Here is a 20,064-nt window from a genome sequence, read left to right on the forward strand (position 1 = left end):
CTGTAACAAAGAGACCCAAGATGTCATGATTGAAACTAATAGTTTATTCTTGCTCGGGATAGCTCCAGATTGGTGGGGAGACATATTGTGTGCATTCAGAGACTCAAGGAGATGATGACTTTACATCTTTAACATATAGCCTTCAAGGTCATTCTAAGTGTTGATATCCTAGACTGTTGGCAGGAAGAAAGAGCATGGAGGAATATGCAAGGACAGTTTCATGTGCTATACCCGAAAGTGATACTTATCACTGCTTCCTACTTCCCACTGACTGGAACTCAATCACATGACCATACCTACTATGGACTGCATTGTGTCTCCCCCAGATTCATATGTTGAATCCTGTCTTAGTCCATTCAGGCTGCTATAACAGAGTACCATTGGCTGAGTAGCTTATAAATAATAGAAATCTATTTCTAACAGTTCTGGTGGCTGGGAAGTCCAAACTCAAGGCTCTGGCAGATTTGTTTGTTGAGAGCCTGCTTCCTTGTTCACAGACCACCATCTTCTCATTGTATCCTCACATGGAAGAATGGGTGAGGGGTCTCTGGGGTCTCTTTTATAAAAACACTAATCCCATTCATGAGAGCATAGCCCTCATGACCTGATTATCTCCCAAAGGCCACCTCAAAATACCTGTTACAGGCTTGAGGACACAGCGGGGAAGGGGAAGCTGGGACAAAGTGAGAGAGTAGCATTGACATATATACACTACCAAATGTAAAATGGATGGCTAGTGGGAAGCTGTTGCATAAAACAGGGAGATCAGCTCGATGCTTTGTGACGACCTAAAGGGGTGAGAAAGAGAGGGTGAGAGAGAGGCTCAAGAGGGAGGGGATATGGGGATATATGTATACATATAGCTGATTCTCTTTGTTGTTTTACAGCAGAAACTAACACAACATTGTAAAGCAATTATACTCCAATAAAGATAAAAATTTTTTTAAAATACTGTTACATTAGGGATTAATTTCAACATACAAATTTTGGGAATACACAAACATTCAGTCTGTAGCAAAGCACTAATGCCCTATGTGACTGTATTTGGAGACAGGGCCTATAAGGAGATAATAGGACTAAAGGAGGTAAAAGGATGAGGCCCTAATCCAATAGGGTTGGTGCCCTTACAAGAAGAGAAACAGACAGAGCTTCTTTCCTCTCCACCGTGTGAGGACACAGCAAAAAGGTGGCTATCTGCAAGCCAGGAAGAGAGCCTTCACTAGGGACCAAATAGGTCAGTACCTTGACCTTGGACTTCTCAGCCTCTAGAACTATGTGAAAATACATTTTTGTTGTTTAAACCACCCAGTCGTAATATTTTGTTATGGTAGTCCAAACTGACTGGTAAAATACTCAACTAAAAATGCAGAGGAGGCTGGGAAATATAATCCAGCTCTGAGTCCAAAAGTGGAGAATACTATGAATCCATGTAGCACAATATATAAGTTTTCTGTATAGCAAGTTTCTGAATTGTATAAAAATTCATTTCTAAAATCCCAGCATCATCTGTAAAGATGTTTTAATCATTGTCTCATCAGTTTGATACAATTAGCTTCATTGTGGAGGGGTCTCCACACATTAAGAAGGAATATCAAGGACTGAAAACATTGAGAGGAGTGGTTTTTATCTATCTATAGTGTATGACCATCAACATGTAATGATCAATTAATAATAACAAAAACTATTATAGCTATTATTGGTAACATTTCTTGAGGGCTACTAGGCATGTGCTAGGCATGGATATATTGCAAATAACTTGTTCCTAATTGTAGTTAAAATGCTGAAGACTGTCATTCATTAGCTTTTGTATAAATTAGAGCATATTCAAATTATCCCTATAATAACATATTTTTTCACAGTCTTGTGTTCAAGGATAAGTGGGCAGTTAGATCTAGTGGTCCCAGTAGATGAATGTAAGTTTCTCTATGCCACCAGAAATTACCTGCAGCACATGAGGATAAACTTGCTGGTGTACTGTTAAGAGGAGCGATTACAAATTAATTTAGTGTTCTACTTCAACATAAGATTGAGGAGTTGCTGCTGTTGGTAGTGGTGATATTGGTTATTGTTTTGGTCTAAATCTGTATTTTACCCATGGTGTATCTGTTAAGAGTACAAGCTTTGGAATCAATTAAACTAGTTCAAATCCTGGCTCTAACATCTACACATCATGTTGCTTTGGATAAAGTTACTCAGCCTCCCTTTCTTCCATTATAAAATGTTGATAATAATAGTTCCTAACTCTTGGAATTTTCGTGAAGATTAAATGAGTTAATATTCAGTGATTAGAATGGGGCATGTCATATAGTAAAGGGCCTAGTACATGTCATATATTATTATCATTTCTACTGTTATTATTTCTAAAATATGGTATGTATATGAATATTATCCATCAAGAATTTTCTGGTAGAGAAAAGTTGGAAAACATTGTTCTAGTCTCCAAATAGGAACCATGTTTGTTTAGTATAGTGGGTCTTATAAGAAAGCTATTTTTAGATAATGATGATGGCTGTTTCTTTCCCTGTAGCATCTGTAATCAGTACAGCATCGTTGCAGACAAAGTCAGTGAGATTCCTGTCAACACTGAGGAGCTAGTATTCCTCATTGAATTCTTAAAGAAATCCAGCGATGTCACCGTGTTCAAACTCAGGAGGCAACTTAAAGATGCAGCTGAACGGTTAGAGTTCCTGATGGACTATGCAGACTTGCCCCGTAAGTCCAATGTCATGTGCGTACATGCAACTCTACGTGTATATTTATATTTTTAAGGATAAGGAGCCAGGGGAAGGAGAGTTAGCAATTCTACCACTAAATATCAGTATCAGGAGAGCTACTCTGCAAGTGTGTCCATATAGTAGAGGCACTAATTCCACACCGGAATTTGAATCAAAGAGAATCTTATTTTTAGACAAAAAAGAAGAAATATCTAGGAACTTGACTGGTTCTTAGATGCCTGTCTTTGCATATTGTGCCTGGTGTTCCTGGGAAAGTCACTTTCAAATGCAGAGTTCTTTTATAAGTGGGTAGGTTGCATTCATCTATAATCTAAATACAGTCCCACCTTTGAGGAGGCCAGGGCACTTTCCTTCATGCTCCTGCATATATTAAAAGGAAAGAAATGATCAGGGCCCCTTCAAGGCTTACTGAGCCAAGTTAGGACTCCGTAAGGACCTAACTTTGTAAGGACCAGGTTCTGAAGGAAAAACTAATATGCCCTCTACAAGCCAAGTTTCAGAGCCCTTTTCCACCTGGAAATACCTGTGAATTACCTGGTGTTCACAGTGTTTAGGGGAGATGGTTATGGAAGGTAGATATAGGGACTGGGAGTGGAAAGTGGTCCACCATAACCAGCCACCTGGACTCTCTCATTGTGGTCTCTGCCTCCTAAATTCCCAAGGGTACAGAGGGAACCCAGGGCATTTTAACTGACCAGAGCCATAAGATGGGTAGGGCATCTGGCATTGATATTATCACTGACCTTTAGCCAAAAGGGAGACTGAAACTCAGATGAGGTGAAATAGTTTAAAGAATAGTACTGAACTTCAACCTAGGTTTCTACTCAGACCTAGCCTGGGAAGATAATGAAGCACAGTTAGAACATAGGCTTTGGAGTTGGTTAGACTTAGACCTGGGTTTGAAATCTGCTCTGCTGTCTCCTACTGGTGTGACCTTGACCACTTGGCTTAACTTTGTTTCCCATCTGTTAAAACGGGAATGATAATACCGTCTACCTTCTAGCCTGGCCTGTGGGAAGTGTTCAATAAATGCTGGCTATCATTCATCAGTAATGGGCCCATTCATTAATTGCCACCCCCATACTCACTTCTGTTGACCTCTTGTTCTGCCGAATTAATTCCCTGCGAGTTGACCTATGCTGAGCATTGTCCTAGAACAGACTGTGTGTGTTTTGCAGAAGAGGATATCAAACTGAACAGTACTCTGTTCCTCTGGCCAGACCAGATTGAAGATATCTTTGAAAACAGCCGAAACCTTCTCCTTAGCAAGAGGGATCAGGCAGAGATGGACCTCATTAAAAGGTACAGGGAAAGTCTGGGGTTGTTTTAGACATGATACCCAGCTTCATAACATGCCACATGCTCCTGGTTCTGTCTAGAGCCACCCCACCCAGCAGTGCGTGGGTGAAGTCGCAAGACAGTTGGTGGAGAAGGAATTTCCTTTTGTTTCCCATTGAAGTATGTTCTCTTTAAGCTTGCTTCACTGTAGTGACGCCGGCCAATGCCTTCTCTCCCTGCCTTGAACAATTGGAATTTAGTGGTGCAGAGAGAAAAACACAAAAATAGTAACATGTAATAATAGCCTCACAATAATAATAGCAGAATTGTCAGCCTTACATTGGAGACTACAGATATGTGAGATATCAAGATAGGATAATAAAGGCATGGTTGGAGGCTGAGAAATTGCCTGTTTTGCAGCTGGTCTCGTTCAGTGCTAATGTGCCTGTAATCATTTATTCATTGAGTATTTATCATGGATTTTTACTGTGTGCTGTGCTCTATTCTAGACACATAAGTGTGTTTGACTGCTAAATAAATATTTTAATGCAGTGACAAAGAAAATATTGCACACTGAAAACATCAGACAATATCAAGTGAAGTGGGCCAAGTACCACATACATGGTAAAGACACACCTGTGTGCATGTGCGCGTGCACACACACAAACACACACATCCCAGCTTGTAGCACTTTGTTTAGGAACTGCAGATTCATACCAGTTAACCATCCCCATCACACATGAAACTCCCACTACCCAACTTTAGGTTCCATAATCCCTGCAAATACTCAGGAGAAAGGAAAAGGGTAGATAAAAGCAGGGATTTCTACACAGAACGGGAGTTTGGGCTGAAGGATAAACCCACTTAGTTGCTACCTTCAAAATATGACTTAGGTCTGTTGCCCAGAAGAAGAAGGAGAAGAACAACAACAACAAAAGATGTGTGTGTGCGAGTATTTGTTTCTTCCTACAGCCTTCTTCCTCTACCTAAATGGCTACTGTCCCCAGAACCCAGAATTTAGCCCAATGAGTAGAACTGATTTCTTTTAACTAATAGATTTTTATTTTTAGAACAGTTTTAGGTTCACAAAAAAATTGAGCACAAAGTATAGGATCCCCCTATACCCCCTCACCCCTTACACACAGCCTCCCCCATGGAACTGAGTTCTGATGCCTCACCAAGAAGCAGAACCATTTTGTAAGTTAGATGAACAGGAGCAAATTTCTTCATCTTTTTGAGCCTCAGTGTCCTCATCTGGAAAATGGGATAGTAGAACCAATCTCAGATCATCTCATTTTATGAGAGGTGTCATTGTATTGAAGGATGAAATGAAATGGTCTGAAGTGGCGCCTAGGTGGTGTCCAGCGCGTGACAGGCATTCAAGAGTGGTCAGCTTCCTTTGCACTTAAACGATGACTTCTTTGGGGAGAAAATGCTTCTTAATTTCCAAACCACTACCTTGTGAGCGTACTTCTAGAACATTACCGTAAGGCCATTTACAGTAACTGTTGAAGTTAAGAGGAGTGAGGGGTGTCTCCTGAAGAAATGGGAACAAGTGTCATTTATGATGAGAGGAGAGTGCCAAGCTTCTTCTTCTTGGAGGGCAACTCTAGCTTGACCCCATCAACTGGTCCCTGAGCTCTCAACCACAGAACTCAGCAGAGGAGCAGCTCTAGGGGCTACCTGCAGCCCTGGGCTCAGCCCTCTCTTTGGTGAAGTCTTAAACTTGCTGTCCATCATTTTTGCTTAGATCCTGAGAAAAACCTTTGAGGAGGGCTTAACAATATTCATTTATTCATTCATCTTCTGTGGAAACAATCCCATTCCCTCTCTAAGAGACTTGACCGTATTTTTCCAGCCCACGAGAATTTTTTGGCTTCAATGCTTACTTTTCCCCACTTGCTGTCCCCACTCCCTCTCCCAATTTCTTTTCCACCTTTCCTCTGTCCGCTCCCTGCCTGGTTGGCTGATACCTGCAGTCTGTAGCCTCTGGCTCCCGTGTCTGTTGGATCCAGACAGGGCCAGGCCAGTGGAGAGCACTCAGGAGGTTAGAGAGTGACTGCTGGGCTTCTTCCCCTCTCCCTCCCTGCTTGTTCCTGGGGCTCTGGCCAGTAGCTGCCTCCTTCCTGGATGACAATTCTTGCTCCTCCGTGGTTCCAGTTCTCATTGTCCCCTCATCCCTAGGGATCATAATGGCTTCCCTCTGAGGCTAGTCTCTGGGTGTTTCACTCTCCCCTCTTTGTTCCTTTAACCCTACCCACATCTCACCTCTGTAAGTGGTCCCTTAATTAAAGTCTCTTTCTTTGAACATCAGAGTGAATTCTATTTCCCGCCAGAATTCTGACCAATCCACCATTTAAAAATTCTTGCATTATTCTCCCATAGACTCCAGGTGGTCCCACGAATAGAACTCAATTTACTTAACTGAATTTCCTGAGTATCTACTATTTACTAATGACATACATTTATATATGTATATATTATGGACATGAAAGCACTTTACTTTTTATTTATTTATTTATTTTTTTGCGGTACGCGGGCCTCTCACTGCTGTGGCCTCTCCCGTTGCGGAGCACAGGCTCCGGACGCGCAGGCTCAGCGGCCATGGCTCACGGGCCCAGCTGCTCCGCGGCATGTGGGATCTTCCCGGACCGGGGCACGAACCCGTGTCCCCTGCATCGGCAGGCGGACTCTCAACCACTGCGCCACCAGGGAAGCCCTGAAAGCACTTTAGAAACTGTAATGTGCTAAGCAATTATAAAAAATTTAAAATAGTACAAACTGTCAGTTATATACTGACAGTTATAACTGTCAGTATAACTGTCAGTTATATAATAACTGTCAGTTATTATATATATATAAAATATATATAAAATATGTTACAGGGATGTAATGCACAGCACAAGGAATAGAGTCAATATTTTATAATAACTTTGTATGGTGTGTAGTCCATAAAAATATCAAATCACTGTGTTATACACCTGAGACCAATATATCAATAATATTGTTAGTCAACTATCCATCAATAAAATTTAAAAAAAGAAATTTAAAACAATAATAATCATAATATTTTACAATAATCACTGAGTTTGTTTACTGTTTCCCTCAAGAGTGCTTTTATCAGAGATTTATCTTTGTGTGTGTGTCTGTGTTTGGAGCCTCAAGAAGAATCTTAACGATGTGAAAAGGCACCCAGCAGCACCTAATTGTGTAGATAACAGGAGAATCCGCTTCCCCCTCATTTTGTTCCACTCAGTGGTAGGTTCCACAGGCCTGGAAGTGACCTGGAATATACATGACGGACATCTCAGGAATGTGAGCTGCTCTTTGCCATAAGAGTGCATCTTCTGGGAAGAAAGAAAGGTGCCTTAGGGGGAGTACCCAGATTGTGTTCTGGGATCCAGATAGAGCACAGTGCCTTGCAAATAGCAGGTGCTTACTCTTTTGATGAATGAATGAATGAGTGAATGAATGAGACTTTTTTCCAGTAAGGATATTCTCTAAAATTAATACCTACCAGAGTCTAAAATCAGAGATTATTACAAAACAAAACAAAACAAAAATCTGAGAAGAAGCAGGCTGTCTCTCATAGCACTTATGTTCTCTATCTTTGAATCCTTAAGACTTTGGTGAAAAACAATCAGGGGAAGGAGAGGGTGGCAGTGGCCACCTTGCCCAGTTTCCTCTTGGGCTCCTGTCTCCATTCCTCTTCTCTGAGGATACGGAGAACAAAAGGGGCATGGGAGATGGAAGATAAAACAGATAAATATGGAAGCTCTACGAAGGAAAAGAACAGGGTGACAGAGCACAGTGATTGCATTCAATGGGCAAGTCAGGGAAAGGCTCATGTAAATAAGACTTGAAGGATGAGAAGGATCCCATCAAGGGAAGATGTGGGGAGGGAGAGAGTAGAAGGGGGTCCTGTCCAGGCATTGAGCATAGCGTGAGCAGTGGCTCCACCATGGGAATACCTTTGCCTAAGAAGGAGAGTAGCTATAAAAGGAGGCTGAAGAGTTAGAGGAGCATGTCCTTGAAGTCGCGGTAATGAGTTTGGGTTCCTTATTAAGTATGGTAGAAAGTCACTGATGGTTTTTAATCTGGGGACCAAAATGATCTAATTAATTTTTTCTTTTTATGGTTTGTTTACTTGAATCAGAATTGAAAAATGTCTACAGCATTGCAATTGGTTGACATGTCTCTTAGATTTCTTTTTATCTGTAGGTCCCCCCTCCATCTCCTTTGGTTTTATCCTTGTAATTTATTTATTGAAGAAACCAAGTCTTTTGTCCCCAGATCTAGACTTTCCTGATTGTACCTCTGGGGTGTCATTTAATATGTTCCTCTGTCCTCTGTATTTCCTATAAAATTTTAATAACTGATTTAAATCCTGTTACTAATCTTTGTCCCTGATCTCCTGTGCTAATAGGTAGCAAAGAAAATTTAAGTTTGTCCGTGGGCAAGAGTACTGCATGCAAATATGAGGAAAAAGAAAACGGAGTCAGCCATATTAATATCAGATAGAGTCAAAGTCAAGGCAAAAACATTAGTGATTCAAACACGGTTACTTAGGTGGGTGGAATAACGTTAAAGCAGTCATCAACCCTTTTATATCAAATAATCACTCAATTAAAAATAAATGAAGTGAAACTTGAATAAGGAGATAATGGAAGTAAATAATTAAGAACCTTAATTTGTTGGATATGTATCAAACCTTCTACTCTACAATGGAAAAAACTGTTCTTAAATGTCCTTAGGGGACTTCCCTGGTGGCGCAGTGGTTAAGAATCTGCCTGCCAATGCAGGAACACGGGTTCCACCCCTGATCCGGGGATATCCCACGTGCTGTGGAACAGCTAAGCCCGTGTACCACAGCTACTGAGCCTGCGCTCTAGAGCCCGCAAGCTGCAACTACTGAGCCCGCATGCCTAGAACCCGTGCTTTGCAACAAGAGAAGCCACTGCAATGAGAAGCCTGCGCACTGCGATGAAGAGTAGCCCCTGCTTGCCGCAGCTAGAGAAAGCCCGCATGCGGCAACGAAGACCCAACACAGCCAAAAATAAACAAATAAATAAATTCATTTTAAAAAATGTCCTTAGAACATTTACAAAAATTGACCATATTTTAGGAACCCCTCCCCAAGAAAAAATATTTAAAGAAGCAGAAACGATATTGGCCACACTCTGTTATAATAGTGTGTATTAGTTATCTATTTCTGAATCATTCTGAAAAATAGCAACTTAAAACAAACATTCATTATCTCACAGCTTCTGTGGGTCAGAAATCTAGGTGCAGCTTAGAGTATACCTCTGGCTCAAGGTCTCTTACGAAGTTGCAGTCAGAATGTCAGCCAAGGCTGCAGTCTCATCTTAGGGCTCAACTGGGTGAGGATCTATATCCAGGCTCACTCACAGGATTGTTAGTAGGATTCAGCTCCTCATAAACTGCTGGCCAGAAACTTCCCTCTATTCCTTGCTATATGGACCTCTCCATAGAGTAGCTCGTAACATGGCAGCTGGCTTCCTTCAGAGAGAGAGAAAGAGAGAGAGGGAGAGAGACAGAGAGAGAGAAAGTCACAGTCTTTTTGTAACCTAATCTTGAGAGTAACATCCCATAACTTTTGCCATATTCTTTGTTAGAAGTGAGTTACTAGGTCTAGCCCAGCTCAAAAGGAGACAGTTACAGAAGGATATAAAGTACCAGGAGGTGTGGCTCTTTGGGGACCTTACCAGAGGCTGCTTACCACACAGTGTAATTAGAAATAAAACCCAAATCAAACCATTGAAAATTAACTCTCTTAAATTACTTTTAAGAAAAAAAGAACATCAAAACTGCCATAACAGGATTAAGTGTTCTTAAGATAATAGCCAAATTTATGGTATGTTACTATAGCTGTTCTGAATGGCAAATCCCCTTATTCATTCAATGAGTATTGATTGTTTTATGCCAGACACTCTTCTAAGTGCTGGAGATACAAAAAGGCATTAAGGAGATTAAAACTGCATTGATAGAGTTTAAATTCTAGTGAATGAGACTAAACATTTTTATAGTGATCATTATGTACCAGGCTTAATTCTGAGCATTTTGTATATGTCAGCTTATTAAATACTAAAGAAGGTACTTTATCCATCCCTGTTTTCTTTAGCTGAGGCGTACAGAGGTTAAAGGACTTGACCAAGGTCATGTAGCTACTGTGTTGCAATGTAGGGACGTGAACCTAACCTGTCCAGCTCTAGAACCTGTCCACTTAACACTGTGTTAATCTACCTCGTTAGGAAAAGGGAGAAGTAAATTTGAGAACTGCTTTGTTGATAATCTGGATGAAGTAGATGAATCTCTGGAAAAGTCTTCCCTGATCACTCTGGCTAAAGTAGCCCTTCACTTGCATCCACTAGGCACTCTGCCCTGTTCTGTTTTCTTCAGAACATTTATCACTATCAGAAATATTTCATTTTTATCTATGTATAGATTTATCCATCCATCCATCTGTCCTTCCATTCATCCATTCATTCATCCATCCATATATGTTTACTGTCTGGGTTTCCCCAAACTAAAATACAAGCTCCATGAGGGTAGGGAGCTTCACAGTGTACTTCACAAATATATTGCTGATGCCTAGAGCAGTTCTTGATATTAGGCACTTAATAATAAATACCTAATGGATAAATGAATAATATGTATATACATAAATTTTATACATGTATATATTATATAGCATATGTGTTATATATTTTTGATATATATTTACCTATATGAGAAACATCTGGAGATATTTAACCACCATAGGTTCAAAGCAGCTGTCTCTGGGAGGTGGGATTACAAATTATGTATAATAACATATATTTATAAGTTTTACATATATTGTATCAGAAGATCAAATTCTCCCCAGGCTTGAATTGGGTGAGCAATGCTGATAAATGGAAAGTCCAAGTGTGATTGGGCTGTCTTTACTTTCAGATGCTCAGAATTTGAGGCAAAACTTGAGGGCTACAACAAGGAACTGGAAGGTTTTAGGAAACGTGAAGTGATGACTACAGAAGAAATGAAGAGCAATGTTGAAAAGCTTAATGAGCTTTCAAAGAATCTAGATCAAGCACTGGTGGAATTTGAGGTTTGGGGTCTTGGGATGGGAACTTATGACTGTACTGCTCTGTTGGTTCTGGCCCTTGGTTTTGTGTTTTCCTAACATCACCTGTCAGGTGGATAGTATTAGTTGATTGACCAGTTCTTTCATTGGTGCTTTCGACTACCTTTTTCCACACCCCTACATTATACCAGCTTTTTTGTTAGTCACTGAGTACACAAAGAAGAATTATATTGGAATAATTGCTCACGTTTATTGAGCATGTATTATGTGCACAATGTGCAAAGGACTTCATATGTGATATATCACTTAATAATATCCATAATAAACCTTTGTGGTAGGTACTGTATCTTCATTTATCCCTATTTAAAATGGGAGAACTAAGTCTTGGAGAAGCTAAGTAACTTGCCCTGAAGTTCACTAGTAAGTTCTTTAATCATTAAAGTTCTTATCTTTGAGGCAATTCAGCACAAGAAGGCAACATTGTGTTAACAGTTTCATATGTACTTTAACTAAAGTACATATGAAAATTGGGAAAATGGGGATATGGATATGATACAGTTGGAGCCAAAGTGATGGAGCAAGTGGCAAATTATCATAAAGTTTCCCCCAGGTAGATCTCAGCTGCCATGGCCCTCAGAGGTAGCACAGGGACATTCTTGCTTGAGTTCATGCCTTATTTTCCTGTCTTACTCTCCAGATGAACACACATCTTCCTCAACTTGGTTTTCAAAGCACTGGGGAACTTGCTATGGTGGTTTCTAGGGTCCAGGAGAACCACCCACCCAATAAACAGCATCCCCTTTTGCCCTGCAGTTGATCAATAAGGAGGAGGAGCTGTTGGAAAAGGAGAAGAGTACCTTCCCTCTTCTACAAAGCGTGATGACCAACAAAGTGCCTTACGAGCAGCTGTGGACGACAGCCTACGAGTTTAGCATCAAGTCGGAGGAATGGATGAACGGTATACCGCATTCTCACTCTGCTGGGTCAGGATGGCGATGGGGTAGCAGATTCAACCCAGCCAGTTCTGAAATAAGATTGGGACCTCAGATTCTGGCTGGACTTTTTATCATATTCTCATACTCTGGATTAAGGCAACAATAGTTAAATTTTTCTGATGTGATAATGATGGAAGGTGGGGATCAAAGCCCCAGATCTATTGCCAGGGTGAAATAGAATAGGCAGCCACCCACAGCCATGGGTTGGGTAGTGACTCAGAGAGGCAGGTGGAGGGAGAATAAGATGGCAGTTCCCCTATTACGCTGATATAAGAAAGGCCAGAGTGCCATAGATGTCTGTAAACTACCTCTTTTACTATAGATCCTGGACACTAGAGAGAGATTGAGGCGGTAGAGTCAACAGGACTTAATGATTGATCTGATATGGGGCAGGGAGCAGTGAGGGAGAGGAAAGCACCTAGGGTGAATTCCAGATTATTAGCTCAGGCAGTCTGGTGGATAAGGCCATCACTGAATAAGAGAAATGACAGATTTGTTGGGAAAAAAACATCAGCTTCAATACACTGAGTTAGGTGTCTGCAAACATCCAAATGGGAAGATTAATCAGCGGTTCAGTGTATCAGTCTGGATTGAAGTTATAGTGGGGGTGGGATTTATATTGGGGAATAATTGATATGTAAGAGTACAATTAAAAACCATCAATGACATCACCTGGGTAGAGTATTTAGGAGCAGAGGACAAAATCTGAGACCTCCAGGGTTGAGCCTTTAGCTTATTTCCAGTGCTTCAATATTTTTTAAAATTAATTAATTAATTTATTTTTGGCTGCATTGGGTCTTCGTTGTTCCGCATGGGCTTTTCTCTAGTTGCGGCAAGCAGGGGCTACTCTTTGTCACAGTGCATGGGCTTCTCATTGCGGTGGCTTCTCTTGTTGCGGAGCACAGGCTCTCGGTACGCGGGCTTCAGTAGTTGTGGCACACAGGCTCAGTAGTTGTGGCTCGCGGGCTCTAGAGTGCAGGCTCAGCAGTTGTGGTGCTCAGGCTTAGTTGTTCCACAGCATGTGGAATCTCCCCGGATCAGGGCTCGAACCCATGTCCCCTGCATTTGCAGGTGGATTCTTAACCACTGCGCCACCAGAAAGTTCCAGTGCTTTGATATTATAAGAACAACTGTGATGAACATCTTTGTTGCCAATTTTCAGTATACAATAATGATCATTTTCTTAGGATAAATTACCAAAAGTGAAACGGCTAGATCAAAGGGATGTAATAAAAATTATTAGGATTTTAGAAAATGCTTTTGTTATTGGTATTGCCTTCCAGAAAAGTTACATGTTTTAATTTATTATTCTTCTAGCAGTATTTGAGGGCCCATTCCTCATACCCTCAACAAACTTGGGAAGTAATAGCTTTAAGAACTTTTTTTGCTCATTTGATGTTTAAAGTGGTATTTTCTTTTTCACAACTTTTAAGTATGCTTTTTCATTATTAAAAAGCATTCTTGGGACTTCCCTGGCGGCCCAGTGGTTAAGAGTCTGCACTTCCACTGCAGGGAGTGGGGCACGGGTTCCATCCCTGGCTGGGAAACTAAGATCCTGCATGCCGTGCCGCCAAAAAAACCAAAAAAAAATTGGTCAGTTGAATTCCTTACTTTATAAAAGGTTGTTCATTTGCCCTCCCACTTTTTCTCTATTACTAAACCATCTTATTTAAATAATTTTCCGTTTTGAATAATTTTTATTTATTTATTTTTATTATTATTTTATTTTATTTATTTATATTTTTTTGCAGTACGCGGGCCTCTCACTGTTGTGGCCTCTCCCATTGCGGAGCACAGGCTCTGGACGCGCAGGCTCAGCGGCCATGGCTCACGGACCTAGCTGCTCCGCGGCATGTGGGATCTTCCCGGACCGGGGCACGAACCCGTGTCCCCTGCATCGGCAGGCGGACTCTCAACCACTGCGCCACCAGGGAAGCCCTTGAATAATATTTTTATTGATGCTTTTTATTTTTTGAAGTACTCGATCATATCTATACATTTAAGATATTTTACCTTATCACTTTCACACCCCTTTTAAAATTCACTTTTCTGTGTTGACTAGCACCTCCAAATTAAACAGTAGTAATAATGGCACCTTTGTCTTATTCCTGATTTTAATGGGAATTCTTCCAGAGTGTCACCTTTATTTATTTATTTTGGATTTTTTTGATGTGGACCATTTTTAAAGTCTCTATTGAATTTGTTACAATATTGCTTCTGTTTTATGTTTTGGTTTTTTGGCCCCGAGGGATGTGGGATCTTATCTCCCCTACCAGGGATCAAATCCTCACCCCCTGCATTGGAAGGCAAAGTCTTAACCACTGGACTGCCAGGGAAGTCCCCAGAGTGTCACCTTTAAGCGTGATGCTTTTTGTTGGTTCAGGCACAAAATAGTTCTGGTGTTAAGGAAGTATTTATAATGTAGCACGTTTTTTGGTTGGAAAGAGACAATGTATTTTAAATTTTTTATATTTTATTTTTTAAATTCATATACAGTAAAAATGATATTTTTGACATACAGTTCTATGAATTTTAACATATATATTGATTCACCACAATCAGAAAATGGAACAGTTCCATGACTTCAATAAACTTCCTTGTAGTACCCCTTCATAATCACACTCTCCCTACACCTGGCAACTATTGATCTCTTCATTGTTACTATAGTTTTGTCTTTTTGAGACTGTCATATAACTTCAATCTCTTTTTCAAGTTTTATTATGACTGTTACAGTGCCTTTGTCTTTATATCTTTTACATAAAATTTGTGAATCAGCTTATTTATATATACAAGAAACCTGCTGGAATTTTGATTGGAAATGTGTTAAATCAATTTGGAAAGAACTGACATCTTTAATTGAATCATCCAATCCATGGACGTTGTATATCTAATTATTTTGCTCTTCTTTGACTTCTTTTTGTCAATGTTTTGTAGGTTTTAGCGTACAGATCCTATATGTGTTTTGTTAAATTTATATGTATTTCTTTTTATAGAGCTATATGTTTTTAAATTTCAGTTTCTAATTGGTCATTGCTAGTGTATACTAAAACAGTTAGGGTTGGGGGAGGGGGTTTGCCCATTTTTAAATTAAGTTTGTTTTCTTACTGTTGAGTTTTAAGAGTTCTTTATATACTTTGGACAGCAATTCTTTATCAGATATGTCTTTTGCAATTTTTTCTACTAGTCTTTGGCCTGTCTTTTCAGTCTTTTGACAGTGTCTTTCACAAAGCAGAAGTTTTTAATTTTAATAAAGTCTAGTTTGTCATTTCTTTCCTAGATTTAGCATTGTATCTAAAAATTTATCACCAAACCCAAGGTCATCTAGATTTTTCTGCTATGTTATCTTCTAGAAGCTTTATAGTTTTGCATTTTACATTTAAGTCCATGATCCATTTTGATTAATTTTTGATTAACTTTTGTCAAGGATGTACAGTCTCCATCTACATTCTTTTTTTTTTTTTTTTTTTTTTGGCTGCATTGGGTCTTCGTTGCTGCATGCGGGCTTTCTCTAGTTGTGGCGAGTGGGGGCTACTCTTCATTGCAGTGTGCGGGCTTCTCATTGCAGTGGCTTCTCTTGTTGTGGAGCACAGGCTCTAGGCATGTGGGCTTCAGTAGTTGTGGTATGCAGGCTCAGTAGTTGCAGCATGCGGGCCCTAGAGCACAGGCTCAGTAGTTGTGGCACACGGGCTTTGTTGCTCCATGGCATGTGGGATCCTCCCGGACCAGGGATCGAACCCGTGTCCCCTGCATTGGCAGGCAGATTCTCAACCACTGCAACACCAGGGAAGTCCCTCTACATTCATTTTTTTGCATGTGGATATCCAGTTGTTCTAAAACTATTTGTTGGAAAGTTTCATTTCTCCATTGTATTGCCTTTGCTCCTTTGTGAAAGATCAGTCGACTATTGTGGATCTTATTTCTGGGCTCTCTCTTCTGTTCCATTGACCTATATGTCTATTCTTTTGTCAATACCACATTTGATTATTGTAGCTATGTGGTAAGTCTTGAAGCTGGATAGTGTCAGTCCCCCAACTTTATTTTTCTCCTTTAATATTATATTGGCTATTCTGGGTCTTTTATGTCTCCATATAAACTTTAGAATCAGTTTGTCAGTATCTAAAAAAAAACTTGTTGGGATTTTGGTTGGGATTGTGTTGAATCTATAGATCAAGTTGGAAAGAACTGACATCTTGACAATATTGAATCTTCTTATCCATGAATATTAAATTTTTCTCCATTTATTTTCTTCTTTGATTTCTTTCATTAGAGTTTTGTAGTTTTCCTTATATAGACATTGTACATATTTTGTCAGATTTACACCTAAGTATTTCAATTTTGGGGGTGCTAATGTAAATGGATATGTTTTTAATTTCAAATCCACTGTTCATTAATAATATATAGGAAAGCAATTAACTTTTGTGTATTAACCATGTATACTGCAACCTTGCTATAACTGTGAATTAGTTTCAGGAGGTTTCTTTTTGCTGTTGGTTCTTTCATATTTTCTATGTAAGTGATTCTGTCACCTGCAAACAAAGTTTTATGTCTTCTTCCCCAGTCTGTATACCTTTTATTTTCTATTCTTGTCATGTTGCATTATCTAGGACTACCACAGAATGCTGTTGAAAAAGGAGTGGTGAGAGGGGACATTCTTGCTGTGTTCCTCATCTTAGCAGGAAAGATTCTAGTTTCTTACCATTAAGTATGATATTAGCTGTAGGTTTTTGTAGATGTTCTTTATCAAGTTGAGGGATTTCTCCTCTATCCCTTATTTGCTGAGAGTTTTTATTATGAATGGGTATTGGATTTTTTCAGATGCTTTTTCTGAATCTATTGATATGATCATGTGATTTTTCTTCAATTGCCTGTTGATGTGATGAATTATATTAATTGATTTTCAAACATTGAAACAACTTTACATGCGAGGAATAAGTCCCAATTGACTGTGGTGTATAATTATATATATCTATATATATATATATATATGTTAATATATAATATATATATAGGTGGATTCAATTTGCTAACATTTTGTTGAGGATTCTTGCATCTATGTTCATGAGAGATATTGGTCTTTAGTTTTCTTTTCTTGTAATGTCTTTGTCTGGTTTTGGTATTAGGATAGTGCTGGCCTCATAGAATGAGTTAGGAAGTATTTCTTCTTCTGTCTCCTGGAAGAGATTGTACAAAAATTGGTATTTTTCCTTTCTTAAATGTTTGGCAGAATTCACCGTCATCTGGGCCTGATGCTTTCTGCTTTGGAAAGTTATTAATTATTGATTCAATTTCTTAAATAAATATAGGCCAATTCAGATTGTTTCTCCTTGTGTGAATTTTGCAAATTGTATCTTTCAAGGAATTGGTCTGTTTAATCTAGGTTATCAAATTTGTGATCATAGAGTATTTCATGGTCTTCTTTTATTATCCTTTTAATGTCCATGAGATGTACAATGATGTCTCCTCTTTCATTTCTGATGTCAGTAATTTGTGTCTTTTCTTTTTTCTTTGTTAGCCTAGCTAGCTATTTATCAATTTTATTGATCTTTGAAAAGAACCAGGTCTTCGTTTTATTATTTCTTTTCTTCTGCTTACTTTGGATTTATTATTTTTTTATTATTATTTTTTAAAAATAAATTTATTTATTTATTTATTTTTGGCTGCGTTGGGTCTTTGTTGCTGTGCGCGGGCTTTCTGTAGTTGCGGCGAGTGGGGGCTACTCTTTCGTTGTGGTACACAGGCTTCTTATTGTGGTGGCTTCTCTTGTTGTGGAGCACAGGCTCTAGGTGCGTGCGCTTTAGTAGTTGTGGCTCGTGGGCTCTAGAGTGCAGGCTCAGTAGTTGTGGCGTACGGGCTTAGTTGCTCTGCAACATGTGGGATCTTCCCAGACCAGGACTTGAACCCGTGTCCCCTGCACTGGCAGACAGATTCTTAACCACTGCACCACCAGCGAAGCCCTTACTTTGGATTTAATATGCTCTTTTTTAATAGTTTCCTAAAATGGAAGCATAGATTATTGATTTTAGGTCTTTTCTAATATATATATTCAATGCTATAAATTTCCCTCTAAATACTTCTTTCCCTATATCCCACAACTTTTTAAAAATTTATTTTATTGGTGTATAGATGATTTACAATGTTACATTAATTTCTGCTGTACAGCAAAATGATTCAGTTATATATAACATTCTTTTTCATATTCTTTTTCATTATGGTTTATTACAGGATATTGTATATAGTTCCCTGTGCTATACAGTAGGACCTTGTTGTTTATCTATTCTATGTATAATAGTTTGCATCTGTTAATCCCAAACTCCCAATCCATCCCTCCCTCACCACCCTCCCCCATAGCAACCACAAGTCTGTTCCCTATGTCTGTGAGTCTGTTTCTGTTTTGTAGATAAGTTCATTTGTGTCATATTTTAGATTCTACATAAAAGTGATATCATGTGGTATTTGTCTTTCTCTTTCTGACTTACTTCATTTACTATGATAATCTCTAGGTCCATCCATATTGCTGCAAATTGCATTATTTCATTCTTTTTTATGGCTGAATAATATTGCATTGTGTATATGTACCACGTCTTCTTTATCCATTCATCTGTTGATGGACATTTAGGTTTTTTCCATGTCTTGGCTATTGTGAATACTGCTGCTATGAACATGGGGGTACCTGTATCTTTTTTAAAATTAATTAATCAATCAATCAATCAATTAATTATTTTGGCTGCTTTGGGTCTTCGTTGCTGTGCATGGGCTTTCCCTAGTTGCAGCAAGTGGGGGTTACTCTTTGTCGCGGTGTGCAGCCTTCTCATTGCAGTGGTTTCTGTTGTTGCGGAGCATGGGCTCTAGGCACGCAGGCTTCAGTAGTTGTGGCACATGGGCTCAGTAGTTGTGGCTCATGTCCTCTAGAGCACAGGCTCAGTAGTTGTGGTGCACAGGCTTTGTTGCTCTACAGCATGTGAAATCTTCCTGGACCAGGGTTAGAACCTGTGTCCCCTGCATCAGCAGGTGGATTCTTAACCACTGTGCCACCAGGGAAGCCATGCATGTATCTTTTTGAATTATAGTTTTGTCTGGATATATGCCCAGGAATGGGATTGCTGTATCATATGACAACTCTGTTTTTAGTTTTTTGAGGAGTCTCCATATTGTTTTCCATAGTGGCTGCCCCAGTTTACATTCCCACCAACAATGTAGGAGGGTTCCCTTTTCTCCAGCATTTATTATTTGTAGATTTTTTAATGATGGCCATTCTGACCAGTGAGGTGGTACCTCATCGTAGTTTTGATTTGCAGTCCTCTAATAATTAGCTGTATTGAGCATCTTTTCATGTGCTTTTCGGCCATCTGTATGTCTTCTTTGGAGAAATATCTATTTAGTGCTTCTGCCCATTTTTTGATTGGGTTGTTTGGTTTTTTGTTTGTTTGTTTTTTGCGGTACACGGGCCTCTCACTGTTGTGGCCTCTCCCGTTGCGGAGCACAGGCTCCGGACACACAGGCTCAGCGGCCATGGCTCACAGGCCCAGCCGCTCCGCAGCATGTGGGATCCTCCCAGACCGGGGCACGAACCCGCATCCCCTGCATCGGCAGGAGGACTCTCAACCACTGAGCCACCAGGGAAGCCCTGGTTTTTTGTTTTTGAGTTGTATGAGCTGTTTGTATGTTTTGGAAATTAAGCCCTTGTCAGTCATTCATGTTGTTTATGGTTTCCCTTGCCATACAAAAACTTATAAGTTTGATTAGGTCCCATTTGTTTATTTTTGCTTTTATTTCTATTGCCTTTGGAGACTGACCTAAGAAAATATTGGTACGATTTCTGTCAGAGAATGTTTTGCCTATGTTCTCTTCTAGGAGTTTTATGGTGTCTTGTCTTATATTAAGCCTTTAATCCATTTTGAGTTTATTTTTGTGTATGGTGTGAGGGTGTGTTCTAACTTCATTGATTTACATGTGGCTGTGCAACTTTCCCAAC

General features: G+C 39.6%; 1 protein-coding gene across 5 annotated transcripts in view; it reads left to right on the plus strand.

Annotated features, from left to right (window-relative positions):
- DNAH3 (dynein axonemal heavy chain 3) overlaps window positions 1-20,064 on the plus strand; it is a 194,658-nt gene that overhangs the window by 48,724 nt on the left and 125,870 nt on the right. For all 5 annotated transcript variants that reach the window (XM_067706433.1, XM_067706435.1, XM_067706434.1 and 2 more), the window contains 4 exons: window positions 2,528-2,712; window positions 3,914-4,037; window positions 10,968-11,121; window positions 11,911-12,055. In XM_067706433.1, the coding sequence (XP_067562534.1) occupies window positions 2,528-2,712; window positions 3,914-4,037; window positions 10,968-11,121; window positions 11,911-12,055 (608 nt within the window). The remainder of the gene's footprint in view (window positions 1-2,527; window positions 2,713-3,913; window positions 4,038-10,967; window positions 11,122-11,910; window positions 12,056-20,064) is intronic.

The sequence above is a fragment of the Pseudorca crassidens genome, chromosome 15, assembly GCF_039906515.1.
Source record: "Pseudorca crassidens isolate mPseCra1 chromosome 15, mPseCra1.hap1, whole genome shotgun sequence".
Classification (NCBI taxonomy): Eukaryota; Metazoa; Chordata; class Mammalia; order Artiodactyla; family Delphinidae; genus Pseudorca; species Pseudorca crassidens.